Genomic DNA, 23259 nt, shown 5'->3' on the forward strand with positions numbered 1-23259 from the left:
CATTAAAAAGGCATTTTTATATTCTAGTCCTCTCAAACTGAATGCTAACATTATATTTGCCTTCTTTACCACCAACTCAACTTTCAAATTAAACTTTAGTGAATCCTGCATGGGGACTCCCAAGCCCCTTTGCACCTTAGATTTTTGAATTTTTTCCCCATTTAGAAAATAATGTGAGCCTTTATTTCTTCTACAAAAGTGCCCGAAAAAGTACACTACAGTTTATTCCATCTGCCACTTCTTTGCTCGTTCTCCCAATCTGTCTAAGTCATCTGTAGACTCCCTGTTTCCTCAACACTACCCGTTCCTCCACCTATCTTTGTATCACAATCTTGGCCACAAAACCATAAATTCCATTCTCCAAATCATTGACATATAATGTGAAAAGAAGTGGCCACAATACCGACCCTTGGTGAACACCAGTAGTCACTGGCAGTCAATCAGACAAAGCCCCCTTTACTCCCACTCTTTTGTCTCCTGCCAATCAGCTCATCTTCTATCCATGCGAGTATCTTGTTTGGGCTCTGATCTTGTTAAGCAGCCTCATGTGTGGCGCCTTGAAAAAGGCCTTCTGAAAAGCCATTAAACAGCACCCACTGATTCCTTATTTGTCCATTCTGCTTTTTATTTCCTCAAAGAATTCCAACAGATTTGTCAGGCAAGATTTCCCCTTAAGGAAGGCGTGCTGATTTTAGCCCAGCATGTACCTTCAAGTACCTCAAAACCTCATATTTAGTAATGGACTCTAACATCTTCTCAACCCTTTAAATCAGGCTAACTAGCATCTAATTTCCTTTATTCTGCCTCTGTCTCTTCTTAAAGAGTGGGGTAACATTTGCAATTTTTCCGACCTCCGGAATCATTCCAGAATTTAGTGATGCTTGATAGATCATTACTAATGCCTCCACTAACTCTTCAGCTACTTCTTTCAGAAACCTAGGGTGTACCTATCAGGTCCAGATGATGCATCTACCTTCAAATCTTTCAACTTTCTTAGCACCTTCTCCTTAGTAATAGCAACTGACTGCAATTTTACCCCATCATCAGCCTGTCCTTTCTCACAGTGTCAGTACATGCTGCATCTACTTGTATACCAACCATTCCACCCTCAGCCTTATCACACTGGTTCCTATCCCTCTGTAAAATTAGCTTAAACCCTCCCCAAAAGCTCTTGTAAACTTCCCCTCAAAGGTATTGGTGCCCCTCGAATTCGGGTGTAAGCAGTCCTTTTTGTACAGGTCATATCTTCCCCAGAAGAGAACCCAATGATTCACAAATCTGAAACCCTGCCCATTGCACCAGTTCCTCTGCCACACTTCCATCTGCCAAGTCATCCTATTCTTACCCTTACTGACACATGGCACAGGCAGCAATCCAGAGATTACTACACTTGAGGTCTTGTTTTTCAGCTTTCTACCAAACTTCTTATATTTTCTCTTCAGGACTTGATCCCTTTTCCCACCTGAGTTGTTGGTACCAATATATACCACGACTTCCCATTGTTCACCCTCCCCCTTTAGAATGCTGTGGACCCAACCTGAGGCTATGTCCACACTAGACTGGATAATTTTGAAAACACCGGTTTCACGTTAAAAACGATAGGTGTCCACACTATGCATTTTAAAAAATATCTCTGTCCACATTGAAATGGAGATTTCGGTGAATCTCCTCCTACTGCACATGCACAGGACACATCTACCGAAAACAAGCGACGTGTTTGGTGTCGAATCTCACTGTGAAAGATTTGCTGCGCGTTTGTCCAGTTACAGACTAGAAAAGCTTAAACGACAGACAGCTGCTGGCTCTCACGCAGGAGGACTTAAAAGTAAAAAAAAAACAAATACGGGAGCGTATGGAGGCAACCAAAAGGGAGTTCACGGACAGTATGACCCAGCTGACGTCAAACATTGAAAAACTGATGAACTCTTGTATTAATAAAGCACCTTGTTAAATGTATAAAACATGTCTGCATCAGTGTTACCTTGTATTTCCATACAATGTTACACTAGGCTGTTACACATCTATTGTCAGAGAAGTACTTGCATAATTAGGTAAATATTTCTAACTCTACTGGCATCAGTCTCGTTGCCGCCTGTTCTGAAATTGTTAGGTTGCGTTCAAGAAAACAATGAAATTCCACGCTGCTGCCACCATCTGTTCCGGCACGTCATGACAGCATTTTTAAATTTCTCCAATTACCCCATCCACACTGCTGTGGCCAAGCAGCGTTTTCAAAATTACACACCCTGGACAACGTTTCTGAAATTCTTCGGTTTTGGGGGACGAAAACACCGTTTTAGTGTGGACGGAGGGTAAGAACGAAGAGAAAAAGCTTCGGTTACAGATTTATCCAGCGTAGTGTGGACGTAGCCTAAGGCCTCCCTGACCCTGGCACCTGGAAGGCAAAATACCATCCGGGTTTCTTTTTCAGAACCACAGAATCTCCCGTCTGATCCTCTAACTATGGAATCCCCAATCACTACTGCACTCCACTTCCTCTTCTGAGCCACAGAGCCAGACTCAGTGTCAGAGACCAGGTCCCTGGTCGCTGTGGCTCCCTCCCCCACCCCACCCCCACAACAGTATCCTAAACAGTATACTTACTAGATAGATAGATAGATAGATAGATACTTTATTCATCCCCATGGGGAAATTCAACATTTTTTCCAATGTCCCATACACTTGTTGTAGCAAAAACTCATTACATACAATACTTAACTCAGTAATAATATGATATGCATCTAAATCACTAACTCAAAAAGCATTAATAATAGCTTTAAAAAAAAGTTCTTAAGTCCTGGCAGTTGAATTGTAAAGCCTAATGGCATTGGGGAGTATTGACCTCTTCATCCTGTCTGAGGAGCATTGCATCGACAGTAACCTGTCGCTGAAACTGCTTCTCTGTCTCTGGATGGTGCTATGTAGAGGATGTTCAGGGTTTTCCATAATTGACCGTAGCCTACTCAGCGCCCTTCGCTCAGCTACCGATGTTAAACTCTCCAGTACATTGCCCACGACAGAGCCCGCCTTCCTTATCAGCTTATTAAGACGTGAGGCGTCCTTCTTCTTAATGCTTCCTCCCCAACACGCCACCACAAAGAAGAGGGCGCTCTCAACAACTGACCTATAGAACATCATCAGCATCTCACTGCAGACATTGAATGACGCCAACCTTCTAAGGAAGTACAGTCGACTCTGTGCCTTCCTGCACAAGGCATCTGTGTTGGCAGTCCAGTCTAGCTTCTCGTCCAACTGTACTCCCAGATACTTGTAGGTCTTAACCTGCTCCACACATTCTCCATTAATGATCACTGGCTCCATATGAGGCCTAGATCTCCTAAAGTCCACCACCATCTCCTTGGTCTTGGTGACATTGAGACGCAGGTAGTTTGAGTTGCACCATATCACAAAGTCCTGTATCAGTTTCCTATACTCCTCCTCCTGTCCATTCCTGACACACCCCACTATGGCCGTGTCATCAGCGAACTTCTGCACATGGCAGGACTCCGAGTTATATTGGAAGTCAGATGTGTACAGGGTGAACAGGACCGGAGAGAGTACGGTTCCCTGTGGCGCTCCTGTGCTGCTGACCACTGTGTCAGACCTACAGTCTCCTATTAAAGGGGACAGTGCCATAGGTATTTTGTACTGGCTGTCTATTCTCTTTCCCTCTGCTGACAGTCACCCAGGTACCTGCTTCCTGTGAATTAGGGGTGACTACCTCCCTGTAGCTCTTATCTGGCACCCCCTCATTCTCCAGTACAAGCTGAAGGCCATCGAGCTACTTTAACGTGGTCTCTAAGTGGCTGAAGCTTGATGCACTTCATTTAGACTGGAGGTCTCCCTGAGATCCCACATCTCACATGAAGAATGTACCATTAAACTTGGGCCCATTCTCATTGCACTAGCTATATGCTAATAGACAAATAAGAGAAAAAAAATGCTAGAACTTGCTTAGAGCCTCCACCTGTTCTTGCCCAAGTCTGTTGTGCCAAAGTCTGACCACTAACAGCTAACAGCTGCAGTGATGTGGACTACAGATTACAACAGGAACTAGAAAAGGCTTGTCAGAAGGGCAATGTTATGATAATTGTGGGGGATTTCAATGTGCGAGTGGATTGGGAAAATTAGGTCGGCACTGGATCTCAAGAGAGAGAATTTATAGAATGTCTACGAGATGGCTTTTTAGAACAGCTTGTTGTTGAGCCCCTAGGGGATCGGCTGTACTGGATTGGGTATTGTGTAATGAACCAAAGGTGATTAGAGAGATTGAGGTGAAGGAACCCTTAGGAGGCAGTGATCATAACATGATTGAATTCACTGTGAAATTTGAGAAAGAGAAGCCAAAATTCGATATGTTGGTACTTCAGTGAAGTAAAGGAAATTACAGTGGCATGAGAGAGGAACTGGCCAAGGTTGACTGGAAAGGGACACTAGTGGGAAGTACGGCAGAGCAGCAGTGGCTGGAATTTATGCGAGAAGTGAGGAAGGTGCAAGACAGATATATTCCAAAAAAGAAGAAATTTTCGAATGGAAAAAGGATGCAACCGTGACTGAGAAGAGAAGTCAAAGTCAAAGTAAAAGCAAAGGAAAGGGCATACAAAGAAGCAAAAATTAGTGGGAAGACAGAGGATTGGGAAGAAAACTAAGAAGGTCATTAAGAGGGAAAAGATGAACTATGAAAGGAAGCTAGCAAATAATATCAAAAAGGACACTAAAAGCTTTTTCAAGTATATAAAGAGTAAAAGACAGGTGAGAGTAGACATGGGACCGATAGAAAATGATGCTGGATAAATTGTAATGGGAGATAAGGAGGTGACGGAGGAACTGAATGTGTATTTTGAGGAAGACATCAGCACTATACCAGACACTCAAGAGTGTCAGGGAAGAGAAGTGTGCACAGTCACAATCATGAGAGAGAAAGTACTCAGGAAGCTGAATAGTCTAAGGGTAGATAATTCTTCCAGACCAGATGGAATGCACCCTCATGTTCTGAAGGAAGTAGCTGTGGAGATTGCGGAGGCATTAGCAATGATCTGGAGAATGGTTCTGGAGGACTGGAAGGTTGCAAATGTCACTCCGCTATTTAAAAAGGGGGCAAGGAAACAAAAAGGAAATTATAGACCTGTTAGCTTGACATCAGTGATTGGGAAGTTGTTGGAGTTGATTGTCAAGGATGAGGTTACGGAGTACCTGGAGGCATATGACAAGATAGGCAGAACTCAGTATGGTTTCCTTAAAGGAAAACCCTGCCTAACAAACCTATTGAAATTTTTTGAGGAAATTACAAGTAGGCTAGACAAGGGAGATGCAGTGGATGTTGTGTATTTGGATTTTCAGAAGGCCTTTGACAAGGTGCCGCACATGAGGCTGCTAAACAAGATAAGAGCCCATGGAATTACAGGAAAGTTACATACGTGGATACAGCGTTGGCTGATTGGCAGGAAACAGAGAGTGGGAATAAAGGGATCCCATTCTGGTTGGCTGCCACTTACCAGTGGTATTCCACAGGCGTCTGTGCTGGGGCCGCTTCTTTTTATGTTGTATATCAACGACTTGGATTATGGAATAGATGACTTTGTGGCTAAGTTTGCTGATGATACAAAGACAGGTAGAGGGGCTGTAGTGCTGTGGAAACAGACAGTCTGCAGAGAGACTTGGATAGATTGGGAAAATGGACAAAGAAGTGGCAAATGAAATACAATGTTGGAAAGTGTATGGCTGTGCACTTTGGCAGAAGAAATAAATGGGCAGACTATTATTTAAGTGGGGAGAGAATTCAAAGTTCTGAGATGCAACGGGACTTGGGAGTCCTCGTGCAGGATACCCTTAAGGTTAACCTCCAGGTTGAGTCGGTGGTGAAGAAGGCGAATGTAATGTTGGCATTTATTTCTAGAGGAATAGAGTATAGGAGCAGGGATGTGATGTTGAGGCTCTATAAGGCACTGGTAAGACTGCACTTGGAGTACTGTGTGCAGTTTTGGGTTCCTTATTTAAGAAAGGATCTGCTGACATTGGAGAGGGTTCAGAGAAGATTCACTAGAATGATTCTGGGAATGAGAGGGTTAACATATGAGGAACGTTTGACCGCTCTTGGACTGTACTCCTTGGAGTTTAGAAGAACAAGGGGGGACCGCATAGAAACATTTTGAATGTTGAAAGGCATGGACAGAGTGGATGTGGCAAAGTTGTTTCCCATGGTGGGGGAGTCTAGTACGAGAGGGCATGACTTGAGGATTTAAGGGCGTTCACTCTGAACAGAGATGCAAAGAATTTTTTTTAGCCAGAGGATGGTGAATCTGTGGAATTTGTTGCTACGGGTGGCAGTGGAGGTCAAGTCATTGGGTGTATTTAAGGCAGAGATTGATAGGTATCCGAGTAGCCAGGGCAACAAAGGTTATGGTGAGAAGGCGGGAGAGTGGGACTAAATGGGAGAATGGATCAGCTCATGATAAAATGGCGGAGCAGACACAATGGGCTGAATGGCCGACTTCTGCTCCTTTGTCTTACGGTCACTCTAACTCTGTCTACTCTACCAATGGCCGTTCCACTTACAGCTCACTTCTTTTCATTTCCCACTAGATCATTATGATTGCAGCCCACCAAAAAGTCCTGAAAGGCCCCCAATTCTTTTTAAACCTCACACTGCCTCAGCCAAACAAGTTACTGCTTGTTTTTACCAATGACTTGCCCTAGGGCAATGAATTCCACAGATTCACTACCTTCTTATTAATGAAATTCCTCCTCATCAATGTTGTGAAGAGACATCTTTGTAGACTACTTTGTAAAGTAGACTACCCTGTCCATTGAACTCTTTTAGTGCCACTGCAGGAAGAAATACCCAGGCAAGCAGAGTGCAGTCATGGCTGTCCTGGCTTGGGTCTTGTAGTGCCATAAGGGGACATGGACTGGACCCAAGCTGAGGACACAGGCACTGAAGTACTAGGGGTAGGACGGGAACAACTAAATGAGAGACAAGACGTGCAGACCGTGGTGTGTGTGGGGGACATGACGTTCAAGGTGATGCTGGGGTTCCAAGAGAGTCTTAGAGTTTGGGCAGGCAGGAGGATCCGGGAGTTCAGGTGGGGCGGGGCAGGATCCCGGAGTTCAGGCGGGGCAGGGCAGGATCCTGGAGTTCAGGCGGGGCGGGGCAGGATCCCGGAGTTCAGGCAAGGCAGGATCCCGGAGTTCAGGTGGGGCGGGGCAGGATCCCAGAGTTCAGGCAGGGTCCAGGAGTTCACTGGGTGGGCCGCAAAACTCCTGGGCAGGGCCCGGACCTCCCAGGCAGGAACACGGGGGCCTGGGCAGATCACAGGACACCTGGGTAGGTAGCGGGGTACAACCCATCAACAACAAGAGATAGGTAGGGGCAGAGACCTCTGGGCAGACCACATAACTCCTAGGCAGGGCCCAGACCTCCCAGGCAGGAACACGGGGGCCTGAGCAGGTCGCAGGGCACCTGGGTAGGTTGTGGGGCACAACCCATCAGCAGCAAGGGATGGAAAGGGGCAGAGTCCCCCACCAGGCAACAGCAGTCCGGCCAGGCTTGCCCAACGGAGGCAAGGGATAGGAAGGGAACTAGATCCAGGGTGACTGCCAGACTTACTCAAAGAACTCGTCTTTAATGAGGGGAACTCCAACCCAGGGCAACCAGAGGAACAAGGTGAGCAGGACAACAACCCCCCCCAAACTCCACTCAGTCCCAGAACCCCCATATACACCGCCAGCCGATGGGCATCAGGTGTGCCTCCTTGAGCCCCAACAAGCCACGATGATCCACAGGTGTGACTAATTGGGCTCAAGGGCGAAAGGAGGGACGGCTACAAGACCCAGAATCCGGAGTACACAGACCAGATCAAGACCCGGAATGCGGGTTCCAGACCAGACCATAACATATAGGTGACAGAGAATTTGGGGAATGAAATTAGAACAACACAGCAATGGATAGATCATTTGGCCCATGATGTTGTACCGTTCTTGATGCCAATTTATACTAAATATCCTCCTGAGTGTATCCATATCCCTCCATTCCCTTCAAATTTATATGTCCATTTAAACGCCTCAACTTCCTGCTTCCATGACTACCCTGGTAAGCCATTCCAAGCACCTATCACTCAATGCATAAAAATCGTGCCCCATATTACCTTTGGACTTTGCTCTCTCCAAACTTAAAAGCTTCATACAAGAAATACTGGAGGAACTCAGCAGGTCAGGCAGCATCTAGAGAGGGAAATAAGTAGTCAACATTTTGGGCTAAGACCTTTCATTTGCGCTCTTATGAAGGTCTCGGTCTAAAACGTGTCTGTTCGGTTCCTTGCATAGATGGTTCCTGGTCTGAGTTCCTCAGGCATTTTGTGTGTGTGTTGTTCCAGAGATCTAACATCTGCAGTCTCCCTTACAAAGTTAGAAGTATGTTCTCTGGTATCTGACATTTCTACCCTGTGGAAAAGATTCTGACTGCCTACCTCTCTGTGCTTCACATAATTTTAGTTTTTAGTCAAGATGATATTACATTAAAATACACTGAGGAAAACAGAAGACTGATAGGCAGGTTTCTGCCCACATGTTAAACCTGTAATCTTACCAGGAATTCTCCTTCGTTGGTTCCTGTGTCAGACTGGATCCTGCAGGTTCACTAAGGGCAGAAATGATCACTGGAGCAACACTGCTGATATTACTTCGGATTCCAGCTCTGCAAGAATGCTTGTCTTCAGAGCAGAAGCTGGCGTGCCGTGAGAGCTGGAAGCCCTGTGCTGCCTGCATAATCTTCTTGGAGGGATAACTTCTGTGCCGAGCAGAAGGAGAAAACAAAGGATCTGAGTAAGAAGGGAGGGAAGAGATCTGAGGGCTTGTCTCACCACTTGACACATCCGTTGAATTCAGACACATCGGCCACTCAAATACGGAAGACTTCGCTTGTACTCTGTTTGGCTTGTTGGTTACATTTTCCTTGTGACTTTGAATAGTCCTCATAGGCGAATGTTTATGCTTTTCCTTTCTCTGCCAGGTTATTCCTTCTTCAGACCAAAAGTTTCCACTCAGGTGAGAGGTCCTTGTGATCAGATCCTTACCACTCTTTTGTTCTGTGCTCTTGGACTCTCCCTTGGTTTCTGACATAGGGCTTCCGGCAGTTTTTAATGCCTTCCTGCATAACTCCAAGGTCTCTTCGAGATGTTGCCTTGTCTCTTCACAGTTCAGCAAAGTTACATTCCACATCTTCATGCCTTTAGCATTACTTAGGCTGTGGAGCTGACTCTTCACCTGCTGAAATCTTTCAATGGAAAATTCTAAAAGTCTTTGATGGTAATTCTCAAGAAGCTTCAGCGTTTCTTCACTGAGGTCTGTCGAGCTACTCGCCCCCAGCTGGGACAAGCAATGTTTACAGTCTTCGGTCAACTTCACAGCCTGACAAAAGAGACCATGCATTAATGACCAGCATTGAAAAGGAAAGCACTACAGACGTTGGAAATCCAAAACAAAAGTGCTGGAAATAGACAGCAGACTGGGGAAAACAAATGATTTTAAAGAAATGTTCATCTGTCTGCTTACTTCATTGGAGGTGTTTCCTATATTAGGCATAAAGAGAACATTGAAAAATTACAATATCTATTTCAGAGAGTCACAGAGTGCTACAGCATGGAAATGAGCCCTTCTGCCTAACTCATTCAGGTGCTCACCTGAGCTGGTCCCAATTGCCTGCATTTGGCCAGTATCCGTCTTTAAACTTCCTTATCCTTATACTTATCCAACTCTCTCTTAAATATCATTATTTCAGAGCTATAGCATCATAAGGCTACACAGCACAGAAACAGGCCCTTCATCCCAACCAGTCCATGCCAACCACGTTGCCATCCAGCTCATCACAATTTTCTGCATTCAGCCCTCATCCCTCCATGTACCTGTCCAAGTGCTTCTTAAATGATACTATTGTACCTTCCTCAACCACTCCATCTGGCAGCTCAATCCATATACACAACCCCCACATGACAACATTGTCTCTCAAATCTTCCCCCTCTCACCCTAAACCCATGCCCTCTAGTTTTCGGTTCTCTTTCCCTGGGGGAAAGACTGTGTGCACTCATCCTTTCTATGCCCTTTATGATTTTATACACCTCTGTAAAATCATCCCTCAGCTTTCCACACCCAAGAATAAAGTCCTACCCTGTCTGTCCTCTCCCTATAACCTGGGTCCTGCAGTCCTGACAACATTCCGCTAAATTTCCTTTGCAGCTGGCTCTATGCTTCCTCTCATTGGTGTGTACTTACATTCTTAAATCTGAGGAGCATCGATTTGATCTTTTGATGGGTGAAGTGGGCTTGTCAGCTGCTTTACCCACACATTAAGTGCCAAAATAACACGTGCATTCTTAAAAATGCCCGTGGCCTACTCTGTACTTCCACTGGGATTTTCCCAGTTATCCACAGTACCAACAAGGCTTGGAGAAACACCAACGAAGCAAGCAGAATCAGAATGTTGGAGGAACTCAGCAGGTCAGGCAGCATCTATGGAGAGGAATAAAGAATTGACATTTCAGGCTGAGACCCTTCATCAGGACTCGGCTTGAAACGTTGGACTCTTTATTCCTTTCCATAGATGCTGCCTGATTTGCTGAGTTCCTCCAGAATTTTTTGTGTATTACTCTGGATTTCCAGCTTCTGCAGAATTGGTTGTGTTTAAGAAGTGAGGAGAAGACGTCGGCCTTGTTTTCCTATAAATGTTGCAACAAAATTACAGCAAACAGACAGGAAAGGCTATTGTTGTAAAACACAGTAAGAACAAAGGACAGAATAGATACAAAAATAAAAGCAAATTACAAGTATAAACACAGTGCACAATTTACTATTTGAGTGTGGCCGTATTATTTAGCTTCTACTAATTTGCCTTGTTCCCCTAAAGATTAGCATAGACTGATCATATGTGCATACATAAAGTGATGCTGGGTACAAGGGTATCCGTATATCAGGTGACTCTGACAGGAAATGATAAATTGACAAAGTGACTCTTGGCAAAATGGTAGCAGAAGACCCATACAAAAACACAGTAGGGCAGTGTAGGTACGAGGGTAGAGTGTATTCTTAAAGTGGCAGTGCATGGGGGATAAAGGGAGCTGAGAGGCTGTGCAGAGAGTGACTGATGAATATGTCGTGTTGGTGGCGGTTGATGGGATAGGTTTATAGGTGGAGCTGTTAACCTGATGGCTTGGGGGAAGGAATTGTTGCAAGTCTAGTGGTCCTGGTGTGGGTGCTGCCCTAAGGTTATCAAGGTTTGTTAAAATATTGCTCACCCACTATTATCCTTCCTAGCTTATTATTTAAATGGAAATAATATGACTTTCAGTCAATTGGAACTTGTTTGGGCCTTTATATAAATATTAACTAAGAACTTCCTAAAGACAACTACCCTTGCTAACTCTACACGTCAGTTACACTTATAAATGTTTCACTTGATAGGTTTCCTTCATGTACCAAATAGCCCTGTTGAAGAAAATTGGGGAAAGTTCCATTATTTTTACCTCAGCTTATCCTATCTGTGACATTGGGGAGCAAGACACAGTTATCTTACATTGCACGGAGTTTTACAGACCTGATCACAGTAGTTGTACAGGTTGACAAGAGCTTCCAGTTCTGCCTGATGTTTCTTGGCATTAACGTGAAAATTGTCGAGTCGCGTTTTGAACTCTTGCATCATATCTTTGAACTCTGAGAACTCAGGATATGAGAAGCCATCCAGAGTGTCTGCCTCCTGCAACAGCTCCAGACTCTTTTCGTATTCCTGCTACAAGGTGTAACCATGAGAAGGTTGTAAGGTGGAGCAGTATTAATTTCTAAACTCAGCAATAAACACAGTCATATCACCCTCTCAAACTGAGGTGCTTTACAAAAGCGTAAGCAGACATGATACAATGTCACATGGAATACTTGGCCAAGAGGGCAAGAGGTATCAAAATTAGGGAGTATATACTACAAAAGAAATGATCAGAATGTGTAGTTCAGTACCCTTGTGTTAAAGTGGGAGGAGTCAATATTCATCCACATATTGTCTGGATGATCTGATCCGGCCATTCAGCAGAGTCTTTGAATGGGTTTCTAGTTGCATCTTAATCAGAGTGTCTGCCCCTGCAACAGCTCCAGACTCTTTTTGTATTCCTGCTACAAGGTGTAACTGTGAAAAAAGCTGTAAGGTGGAGCAGTATTAATTTCTAAACTCAACAATACACTTACACTCTTATCACCTTTGTAACACCTGTCTCGTGTGTGACTAGTCGCCACACTTTTTGAGAAAATCACATTACAGTAGGTGCTAATAGGCCATCAGAAGATTCTGGTATCGGAAGGAGGCAGTGAATAGAAACCCTCACTTCTGGAAATAAGGTTTGTTTATAAGGGAAAAAAAATGTACAAAATAGATACATGAGCAAGAACAATTCCAAACCTCCAGCATTCTGATTAGGTTCCAAATCTTAGATATCAAACCAAAACAAATTCCTTTTAATTAGAATCAACGAGATTCCTTTACTGTTACAATCTCGTTAACTAATTAGACCTAGTGTTATTCTCTATTTAAAAGTTTACAGAATAAACTTCCCTTTTTACTTAACCCTAGTTAAAAAACCAAATATAGTTCCTATTCTTAAATACTATAGTTAATTTCAGTTTCAGTTCCGGGCAGTAGATCTACAAATCTAAATTCAAATTCAAAAAAATTATATATACACAGTTTAACTGCTTTCAAGACAATTCTCCAAAATCACAACTTTTAAACCAAGTAAATCTCATTCAGTAATTTATCAAGATCTTTACAAAAATAATCAGTTCTTGCAGAAAATCAAATTCAGATTCTTCGAATGAAAACAAACTTTTACATCCAACCGTATTAAATCCTCTGTGTCATTACACATTTTGTTCCCACGCTCATTCTTCATCTTGGGTGGCTCGCCATCTTGTCTCTTCGTTCTTTGGATGAAATAGTTGATCATCCACGGAAAGGCAGTTCACAAACTTGTACCAAAACTTGACCAAATCTCTTGGTAGATTTTACAGAACTAATTCCTGACTACACAGTAGGGATCTTCGACACTTGTATCTGTCGATATTGTCTCATTATAGCTGCTGCGTGATATAGCCGTAGCTTCAATAAATCTTTTTATTGCTATTGTCTCTCCTCCAGGGTTTCACCCTGAGGTTTTCAAGTTAGTGGGGTAAAGATACTCACCACTAATTCCACTCTTAACAGTTCATGCCTTCAGCTTCTAATTGTTGCTGCGTTTTTCTCCTCATCAGCCCTGCATCAGCCCTGCCCTCACATAGAGCTTTATTCTTCAAGTTCTATTTTTTTTAAATCGGTAATCCTCGTTTTCATCCCTCTGCAGGTGGAACCTTCTAATATTACTTTTTGGGTTCAGTTAACCTGGCTTACGCCTTCTTAACCAAGGTGCTTTACCATGATAAATGTCACGTGGAATATTTGACCAAGAGGTATCAAATGTAATCATGTTTAGTGCCGTGGTTACATTTTTATCTATCTTCTCAATACCCTTCATGCAAATAACAATAATTTACCCACCCATCGTAATCAGACTGCCTGTGATTAAGATGCAACTAGAAACCCATTCAAAGACTCTGCTGAATGGCCGGATCAGATCATCCAGACAATATGTGGATGAATATTGACTCCTCCCACTTTAACACAAGGGTACTAAACTGCACATTCTGATCATTTCTTTTGTTCTGTTGATATTTTTGATGTCATACACAGGAAGGGTGTGGGGTGACCAGGGAAGGGTAGCACCTCTGGTGAAGGGGCTTGTCGTATCCATTCTGGGGCAGCCCACTGGCTTTTGGTCCCCACTCAGCTCTGACCTGTGGCTTGTAGATTCGGTTCGGAGTTGTGCTGAGTGAAGCTATCCATGCAGGTTCAAGAGTCTGGTATTTGTAGGGTAATAGCTGTTCCTGAACCTGGTAGTGTGGGAGTTAAGGGTCCTTCCTGTACTTTCTGTCTGACGATAGCAGTGAGAAGAGAGCACGCCCTGGATGGTGGTGGGTCTTTGATGATGGATGCTGCTTTCTTGCGGCAGCACTCTATGTAAGTATGGTCAATTGTGAGGAAGGCTTTGTCTGTTATGGACTGGGATGTATCCACCACTTTCATGTAAAATTCTTCATTCCCATGCACTGGTATTCCATACCAGACCATGATGCGACCCCTTAAGATACTCTCCAATGGGTATCTATAGAAGTTTGTCAAAGCTTTTGGTGACCTGCTGAATCTACAGAAACTACTAGGAAATTGGAGGTACTGTTGCTCCTCCTTTGTGATGGCATGACTAATTACAGTGTGGTAGCACCAACCACACCACAATACTGGCAGCCACCCGCTCACATGGGGGCTGGTTTTGTTTTCCACACAGAGAGTGGTGGGTGTCTGGAACAGGCTGCTGGGGGGTGGTGGTAGAAGCAGGTATAATGGCTTTTAGATTGATGCATAGATGTGTGGTGAATGGAAGTATATGGGTCACGTGTATGGCAGAAGGGATTCACAGTTGAAGTCAGAAGTTTACCATTGCCATTTCACATTCTTAAAATAAAGTAGTGATCCTAACTGACCTAAGACAGGGGATGTTTTCTAGGATTAAATGTCAGGAATTGTGAAAAACTGAGTTTAAATGTATTTGGCTATGGTGTATGTAAACTTCTGACTTCAACTGTATTTCCGATTGGCATTGTATTCAGCGCAGACTTTGTGGGCTAATTACCGAATTAAAACATACAGGTGGAATGAACATGACTTACTGTGGCCAGTACAAAGAATTCACTGAACTTCTTCTGCTCCTGTTGTATCACTTTGAGTGAATCTGCATTTGTGGCTGAGTTCTGCAGGTACGGTTCACCGGTGCAAAGCAGCCAGTTGTTTTGCTGAAGAAGGAATAAAGAGAAAGTGATAAACCAATTCTCCAACAAAGCAAGATCAGACTGAATATGCATCTTAAGTCAACATCAGGTCAATGTTACTGGAATTATAAATGTAAGTCACAGAAGTACCTTTAGCATCCGAAAGAGAGCTGTCGCAATTTTCTGTTTCATGTTACAGTTCCAGCAATTACACACTTACTTTTGAAAATTAACTCTGCAACTTGATTCATGGAAAAAGGCTGTAAATGATCTCTGAACTTGAGTCTACATAAACATTATGCAATGGCAGTTTAGACACGCCAGCTGATATAAATAGGTTGTGTGTGCATAGTCTACGTTTCCCAATTTGTGATGTATAATTACATTTGGAGTTCTATGTACCGTAATTATAAGATGCCAGCGATTCCAGGAAAAATCCACTGGAGTCAGTTGTACTCCAGTTCCCTCTCACATATGGTTATGGTTTGTGGGTTATGAGTATGCTACATTGGTGTCAGAAGCATGGTGACACTTGCAGCCTGCTCCACACAATCCTCGCTGATTTGATCTAATGCCAACAACACATCCCACTGTATAATTTTGATGTATGTCATGACAAATAAAGCTATTCTTTATCATTATCTGGACCTTTGTAAACTCCTGAGCAATAGTCTGGGTGGGATTAGAACTGGAGAAGTGCTACAAGTTTTAGGACTATGGTTGCCCTGTTCCTCTACATTCATTATTTTTTACCCCCAGGATCCATTGCTTCATGTTTCACCACCCTCCCGCTCCCCACCTCCATTAAAGTGAACTAAAGTCCCCTCTCTTGCTGGCTGAAACATGAGACACTTAAAAACAACCAATAAAATGAGAATTCCTTACTCATCATCCATTGTCTATCTTCTTCAAAGAGGTGGCAGGGAGTAGTGAACTATGCCCAATACATCATGGGTATATACCTCCCCACCAGCAGTCATATTTACAGGAGGTACTATCACAAGAAAGTCAAATCCACCATCAAAAATCTGCACCATACAGACCATGCCACCTTCTGACAGGTACTATTGGGCAAGATCTTACACCACCAGATTCATGAATAGATACTTCCCTTCAGCCATTGTTTCTTGAACCAACTATCCCAAACCTAATCAACATAATTTAGCAACACTATGACCACTTTGATCAACTCATATAAAAGTATTGTTTGTTCTAATTGTGTTTGCTAATTTTGTTTAATAATTTGTTTTTCTTGTGAATACTGCTTATATGGTGCTATGTGCCTGAAATGCTGCTGCAAGTAAGTTTTTCATGCATGAGACAATAAACTCGACTTTGATTTTAATGCTGGTAAACTTAACAAACCTGACTGAGTGACAAACAAGAAACATGTTCTCACTCATTGCTGCTGAATGGCCAAAAACCAACTTAAAACAGAAAATGCTGGAAACACTCATCAAGGCAGGCAGCCTCCTTGCAAAGAGAAACATAGTTAACATTTCAGATTGAAAGTGTTTCAGTTTATCTTCAACCTGTTTAATTTTGTCCTCGAGTGTCCTCAGATTCTTCAAGAACTCCAAATGTTGCAGACACTGATTGGACCTCATCACCAGAGTGTGGACACTTTCTTCCACCATGTTGTAGAGAGGTGTTACCAAATCAATGGCGTCTCTGCAAATACAAAAGTTTTTAAAAGGTCACCAGTCATAATTATCCACCATGCCATTATATACATGACCAATAAGCTGCAACAAAAGGGTACAAATACCAAAGGATGTCCACAGTTGAGGAAATTCAGCTGCAAAGTTCGAATGTAGAGTTGGCGTTGCTCATCGTAAAGCAAAAGAATTTGACAGGACACCTGATACTGCTGCTTCAAGACTCAGTTGATGTGATAAATGGAGGGAAGCCAGTTGAATATAATAAATTGAACAATATAGCAAGGTTTCGACCCAACCGGTCCAAGCTGATCCACATTTGTCATTGATTCAGAGACCAGGCACAGCTCAAACTCCATCTATGAATTCGCTGATGACCACTTGAATCTAAGATGGCAATGAGGTGGCATTGCAGGAGTGAGATAGAATGTCTGCTTGAGTGGTGTTACAACAAAAGGCTTGCCCTCAGTGTCAATGAGGCCAATGAAAATTGATTGGGGTCTTCAGGAAGGGGAAGTCAGGAGAATACATACTAATCCTCACTGAGTTGTCAGCGGTGGAAAGGGAGAGTTCCTGAATGTCAGCATTTCAGAAGATCTAATCTGGGCCCAACACTTGGATGCAATCATGAAGCAGACATATCCATAGCTCTACTTTGTTAGGAGTTTGAAGGGATTTGGTATGCCAACAAATACTCTTGCAGATTTCTACAGATGTATGAAGATATCATTCTGACTGGGTGCGTCACCACCTGGGATGGAGCCTCCAATGCACTGGATTGAAAGAAGCTGCAGAGGGTGTAATTAAATTCATCATGGGCAAAAACCTTCCCACCATTGAGAACATCTTGAAGAGGTGGTGCCTCAATATGGAGGCATCCATTATTAAAGACCCTTACCATCCAGGTCATGCCTCTTTTTGTTACTGCCCTCACAGAGGAGTCACAGGAACCTGAAGACCCACACATAAAGCTTTAGGAACAATTTCTTCCCCTCCGTCATCAGGTTTCTCAATGGTCTATGAACACTATCTCATGATTCGTCTTTTTGTTTGTGTAAAGTAGCAATTTTTTAATGTCTTGCACTCTACTGCTGCTGCAAAACAACACATTTTATGATATACGTCAATGATAATAAACCAAATTCTGATGCCAATGTAAGAGAGAAGTGAGGGGGAAATGGAGGATTTGGAATGTAATGGCGCAGTATCAATCAAGCCTCAAATGGAAGTTTGATGGCCACTTGAGGGAACAAACTGCAGGGTCTGGGGAAAGAATGGTGGTATGGGACATTAGATCACTGTACTATGGACACAGTGAGTGGAGTTGTCTCTTTTTATGCTATACACTCAGTGGCCACTTTATTTGGTAAACTTGTGTACCTGCTTGTTTAATTCAAATATCTAATCAGCCAATCAAGTGGCAGCAACTCAATGCATAAAAGATATGGTCAAGAGGTTCAGTTATTGCTCAGACCAAACATCATAATGGGGATAAATGTGATCTAAGTGACTTTGACCGTGGAAGGTTATTGGTGCCAGATGGGGAGGTTTGAGTATCTCAGAGACTGCTGATCTCCTGGGATTTTAATGCACAACAGACTATACAGTTACACAGAATGGTGCAAAACCAAAAGCTATCCAGTGCGGAGCAGTTCTGTGGATGAAAGCACCTTGCTAATGAGAGAGGTCAGAGGAGAATGGCCAGACTGGTCCAAGCTGACAGGAAGGCAACAGTAACCTCAAATAACCACATATTACTAAAGTGGTGTGCAGAAGTGCACCGCTGAATGTACAACACATCAAACCATGAAATGGATGGGTTACAGCAGCAGAAGACCACGAACATACACTCTGGCTATTTTATTAGATACAGGTAGTATCTAATAAAATGGCCACAGAGTGTAGTCCTTACTGAAGAACTGATGTGAAGAGCACAGAGAAGCCACTATTCTTGGATTTCTGTGACTGGGATACCTCACCTTCTTATATGTTCTGATGGTGTCTGAACCCTCTGCAGGTCACAGACTGGCATGAGTCCGTCACCTTTCCAGCATTCCTTTCTGGTGAGCCTCCTCGATCAATCTTTCTGAGCTGGACTTCAAAACTAAAATCCTCATGTCCCCGTACTGTAATGCTCAGTCATGGCTTACTAAAACTGCAAGCTCAACTCCTCCTCCTGGGAAGCCCAGGCAGTTCTTCTTATGTCCAGGAAAGGCCAGGAAATCTGTCCCATATAACACCAGCAATCCCAGCCAAAGGTCAGAACATTTGGAAAGAGGGAGATGCAAAGTGACATGCAGTAACACTAATAACATTTTCAAACCAAACAGATTTGTATCCCCACCTGTAGTCCTCAGAAGAACTGAATCGAGTTTCCTCTTTCTTGAGCCTGGCAAGAATTGCTCCACCTTCCAGTTGCAAATTGACCAGTCGGGCATCTTGCAAAACTCTCTGCATGGTCAGCTTGTGGTTGTGGATGCAGTTAGTGACTTCCTTCAGGTAAAGGCAAAAACAAAATAGTCAATATAGGAAGGAAGCAGCTCCAAATATTAAAGACTTTGACACATGAAATTTACATCCAGACTAGCTAATCCCAGAGATACCCCTTTCTGTGAGCTGCTAAGAATGTTTGGATTTCCAGAAGGCTTTCAATAAAGTGTAGTATAAAAGATTACTCTATAAGGTAGGAGTGCATGGGTTCAGGATAATGTGTCGGCTGGAAGAGCAATGACAAGCAATCAGAGAGCCGAGGGACAGGATCAATCAGGCAGTTTTGGATTGGCATCAGTGGTCATTGTGCTATCTGGTGCAACAGAGGTTCACAATATTAAAAACTTGGATGAAACTGTAAGTGATTCCCATCATTCATGCATACTTCATTCTCACCCCACCCACACTCCTTCCACAATCCCACCTCACACAGCCCCTCCCAACACACATCTCCCACACACCTTATACCACCATATTCATCCCTTCATACACACATACGGGACCATCTCCCACACACACAACCACCATATCCCCACACCCCATCCCACACACCCATTGTCCCACCACACATTATCCCCTATATAGATTCCTTTCCCAAAACCCCTCCTCCCATCTACCCCACCACATCACCCAGGCAAATTATGGAAAAGTGTAGAAGCAATAGATGTTTTGTCATAGGTGACTTCAGCTTCCCCGATCTAGACTAGTTCTTCCTTCTTGCAAATAGAATTAGATGTAGCAGAATTAGTTAGGAGTAACCTGGAAGATTTCTTAATTAGTGTATAGAGAGGAGGGGCATTCTGTTCCTGGTGATTTGTAATGAGCCTGGCCAAGTGAATGACCATTCATTGGGAGAAAAGTAGGGAATGGTGACCAGAACTTCATAAATTTTAAGATAGCTATAGATAACAATAAAAATGGACCTTGTGGTCAAGTATTAAATTGGGGCAGGTATTAGGCAGGAACAATGAAGAGTTAATTGGGAACAGATGTTTCTGGGCAAGTCCACATCTGACATGCAGAAGGAGCTTAAAGACCAACTGCACAGGTATGTTCTAGTAAGAATGGAGAACAAGGACAGCAAGGTAAGGGAACCTTGGATATGGAGAGAGGTGATGAACTTAGTCAAGAAGGAAAAAGGCATGCATATTTCGGAAGCTGAAATCAAACAGAGCCCTTGAAGATTATAACAAAGGTGGAAAAGAACTCAAGAAGAGAATTGCAAGAGGCATGAGGAACATGAAAAGTCCTTTGGATATAGGATTAAAGAGAATCCCAAGGCTTTCTATACATAATCAAGGGCAAGAGGATAATCAGGGTAGAGATAAGGAGCACTTAAGGATAAAGAAGGCTGCATGTGCTTAGAGGTCCTAAATTATGTGAATGAGGTCCTAAAAGAGTACTTTACATCGGTACTTTGTAGAGGGTGGAGAATAGGTTTACTGAGTTGCTGTCTGGATTAGAGGGCAAGCTAAAATCATAACAATTTAACTGCACAAAGGAACAAAGAGAACAGAGAAGAAAAAAAGTATATAGGTTTTCTAGCCAAAACTTCAACAGCAAAAAGCTACTGTGCCATGCCCATGGCTTTTGGGTCTGCCTGGTGAAGGAAGCCATTGAAATAAAATGAGAGGAAAAGAATTTTAACAAATAAGAAGGTTTCACTCTAAGTAAGAACTGGAATTAGATTGTAAGAACTGATTAGATGAAGACTAAACACTGAGGAGGGATGGACAATGGGGGTGTAAATACCTAGACATGCCCAGACATCATCCCTGAAGAAGATGGCAGAGCTTGTCATTGAAACATCAGTTAAAATTGATACCTGTACCTGGCTGGAAGCCTGAAAAGTGTTTATTCATTTTGTGAATTTTTCGGCCAACACCATCTAAGTAATTGATGCAGATAATTTTCATCTATAATCTATTCCCCAACAAGTCTGCCTTTTGTACTTTGCATTTATATCACCGACGTATTCTCTCTCTCCTTACTGCTGCAGGAAAGTGTGTTTTATTTTACTATTTGGCCACTTACCTGTGCGCTGTGGGTGGGTTTATTAAATTCGAACATTCTGATGGTGTCAAGTAATAGATTGGAAGCCTCCCTGCAGTTTGCAATAAATGACTCAAGTTTCTGAAACATCAAAAATAATTACAGTCAATGAAGAGAAGACGATTTCAGATGTTGCAAGTTTGCAGTGGATGTAGCAAATGAAGACAAACTTCGGGTGGCATCTGCAGGGAAAGAAACAGAGTCAACATTTGGAGACAATGTTCTTTCATCAGAACTCATGGGGAGGGTCCTTAAGGGTGTTATAGCTGGGGGTGGTAGTGGGGATTAGCTCCCGTTACCTGTTAAATGCTCCCAATCTCGTGCAGCTCAAATAGGCGCTCATGACCAAATCCAGCTCCTGGCCTTCATGTGCGGCTAAGCTATTAAACTCGGCAGAACCATTTCTACTGATAGGAGAAAGGGCAAAGGCAGGTTACTGGTGCCTTAAAACCAGCTGCTTTGGACAGATGAGGCTCATCAGCCGTGCTTGGCAGCTCATCAAGGAGAAGAAAAAGTTTGATCTCAAGCTTCGCTGCTTTGCGGCTACACCCACTCAGGGGGAAACGCTTCAGGAGTAAACCCCAAGGAAAACTCCAGAGCTTGAGTCCCTAAGACCAGCCTATGTCGAGTTCAATGCTGATGAACAACTCCTACAACACAGCTGGTGTCAAGCTGTATCGGTCTCTGCCATTTCTTTGGATTCATCAGCTGTGTGGAAGGGGGAGGGTGGTAGGAGCTTGCTACATGGGCAACAGCTTGGACTCCATATCGTACTGCCCTGGCTTGCGTACCAGCTTGCTTAACACGTATGCAGCTGGGACGCAACAACCATGGTCAACCCTGACCAACCGAGGGCCCCAAGAATGGGGAGGTCAGAAATTCCTTCTCATATTTCAAAAGTAAAAGTTATTCATAATAAAAATTATATACAAGAGAAGAAACGTGCAAAACATTTACATTCATGCTCATTACATTCAGTAGTGTTTTTTAAAACCACAATACCATTACCCCTCATGAGGCCCCCTGGGATGATCCATCTTTTCAGTGTACGAGGTATTTCCCCATCTGACTCACCATGCAGACCCACCCCACTCCACAATAGGTAGTGGAAGGAGCCCAGACAGTTGTCCTTCCCACAAAGTATTAGCATTGGCTACACTGAGCTTCAGTGCATCCCTCAGCACGCACTCTTGCGGCCTGGACCACGCCAGCTTTCCCTCACGGACATCTCACTGTGCTGGAAGATCAACAAGCTTCGGGCAGACCAAAGAGCGTGCTTCACCAAGCCGATGATTTTCCAGCAGCACTAGATGCCTGTCTCGGTGTGTGCCCCCACATCGGAGTTCTCTGTTACTCAGCCGCTGGGAGTGAACCGGGACCTGGACCCTTGCATCTGTCCTCACAGCCTCTTAGCAAAACCACGGTTGTTATGGAGGTGGGTGACCGTCAATGCAGATGTCCTGAGGGCAGCGAGTTTTGTGATGAGTTGGTCACCCAGAAAGGATCTGAGTGCCAGGTGCTTACCACCACTAGCAAAGCAATGTCTTGGTGCTTGTTGGTGAGATCTGGTGATGAGGCATTCTGCCAGATGATTTGGACTGTTTGCTCAGGGAACAAACCCACATTCTCCGTAGTGCCCCTGTCCCGTGGTGTCTGCAGGACATTCTGCACCGAGCACTGCCTGATAGATCTGTGATTAAAAGTAGTTGCTTGGAAGAATGCTGACAGGTAGTGCATCAATGTCTAGCTGACTGGTATGTTGTGCAATAGACGGGCCAGACCTATCCTCTACAACACCAGAGAGAACAGAAATCAAACGTGGTTGAAACTGCAGGAAGGGAGAGCGATAGAAAGAGTGAAATGATGGGGTGGAGACCAGGAGAGAATGAGCGACGCTGGTGTTTGCGCAGGGGAATGAGTGGTGAAGGCTTGCTCATCACAGCTGATCCAAGGAACAGTGAAGAAAGGGGAGGGACAGAAAAGTTTGCTAGGGATACAGAACACCACAGTTGCAGCAAAGTCCCATAGGGCAAAGCAAAAAGATGAATCCCGCAGCACAGTGAGTCCACAGGTAGAAGCCAGAAGGTCAAAGATCAAAACTAGATAGATAGATAGATAGATACTTTATTCATCCCCATGGGGAAATTCAACATTTTTTCCAATGTCCCAT

The 23259-nt window shown here is 43.6% G+C and overlaps 1 protein-coding gene across 6 annotated transcripts in view; it reads right to left on the bottom strand.

The window, feature by feature from the left end:
* Positions 1 to 23259, bottom strand: part of LOC140735965 (pleckstrin homology domain-containing family G member 4B-like) — a 231519-nt gene that overhangs the window by 45202 nt on the left and 163058 nt on the right. For 5 of the 6 annotated variants that reach the window (XR_012100852.1, XR_012100851.1, XM_073061595.1 and 2 more), the window contains exons 9-14: positions 21072 to 21170; positions 18892 to 19040; positions 16422 to 16560; positions 14791 to 14913; positions 11585 to 11776; positions 8585 to 9405 (exon numbers count right to left, since the gene is read on the bottom strand). Coding sequence is in view for 4 of the 6 variants with exons in the window: in XM_073061595.1 (XP_072917696.1) it covers positions 8585 to 9405; positions 11585 to 11776; positions 14791 to 14913; positions 16422 to 16560; positions 18892 to 19040; positions 21072 to 21170 (1523 nt within the window). In the remaining 2 variants the exon portion in view is untranslated. The remainder of the gene's footprint in view (positions 1 to 8584; positions 9406 to 11584; positions 11777 to 14790; positions 14914 to 16421; positions 16561 to 18891; positions 19041 to 21071; positions 21171 to 23259) is intronic. The other variant, XM_073061594.1, reaches the window with a different exon arrangement.

This window comes from Hemitrygon akajei, chromosome 11 (assembly GCF_048418815.1).
Source record: "Hemitrygon akajei chromosome 11, sHemAka1.3, whole genome shotgun sequence".
Lineage (NCBI taxonomy): Eukaryota > Metazoa > Chordata > Chondrichthyes > Myliobatiformes > Dasyatidae > Hemitrygon > Hemitrygon akajei.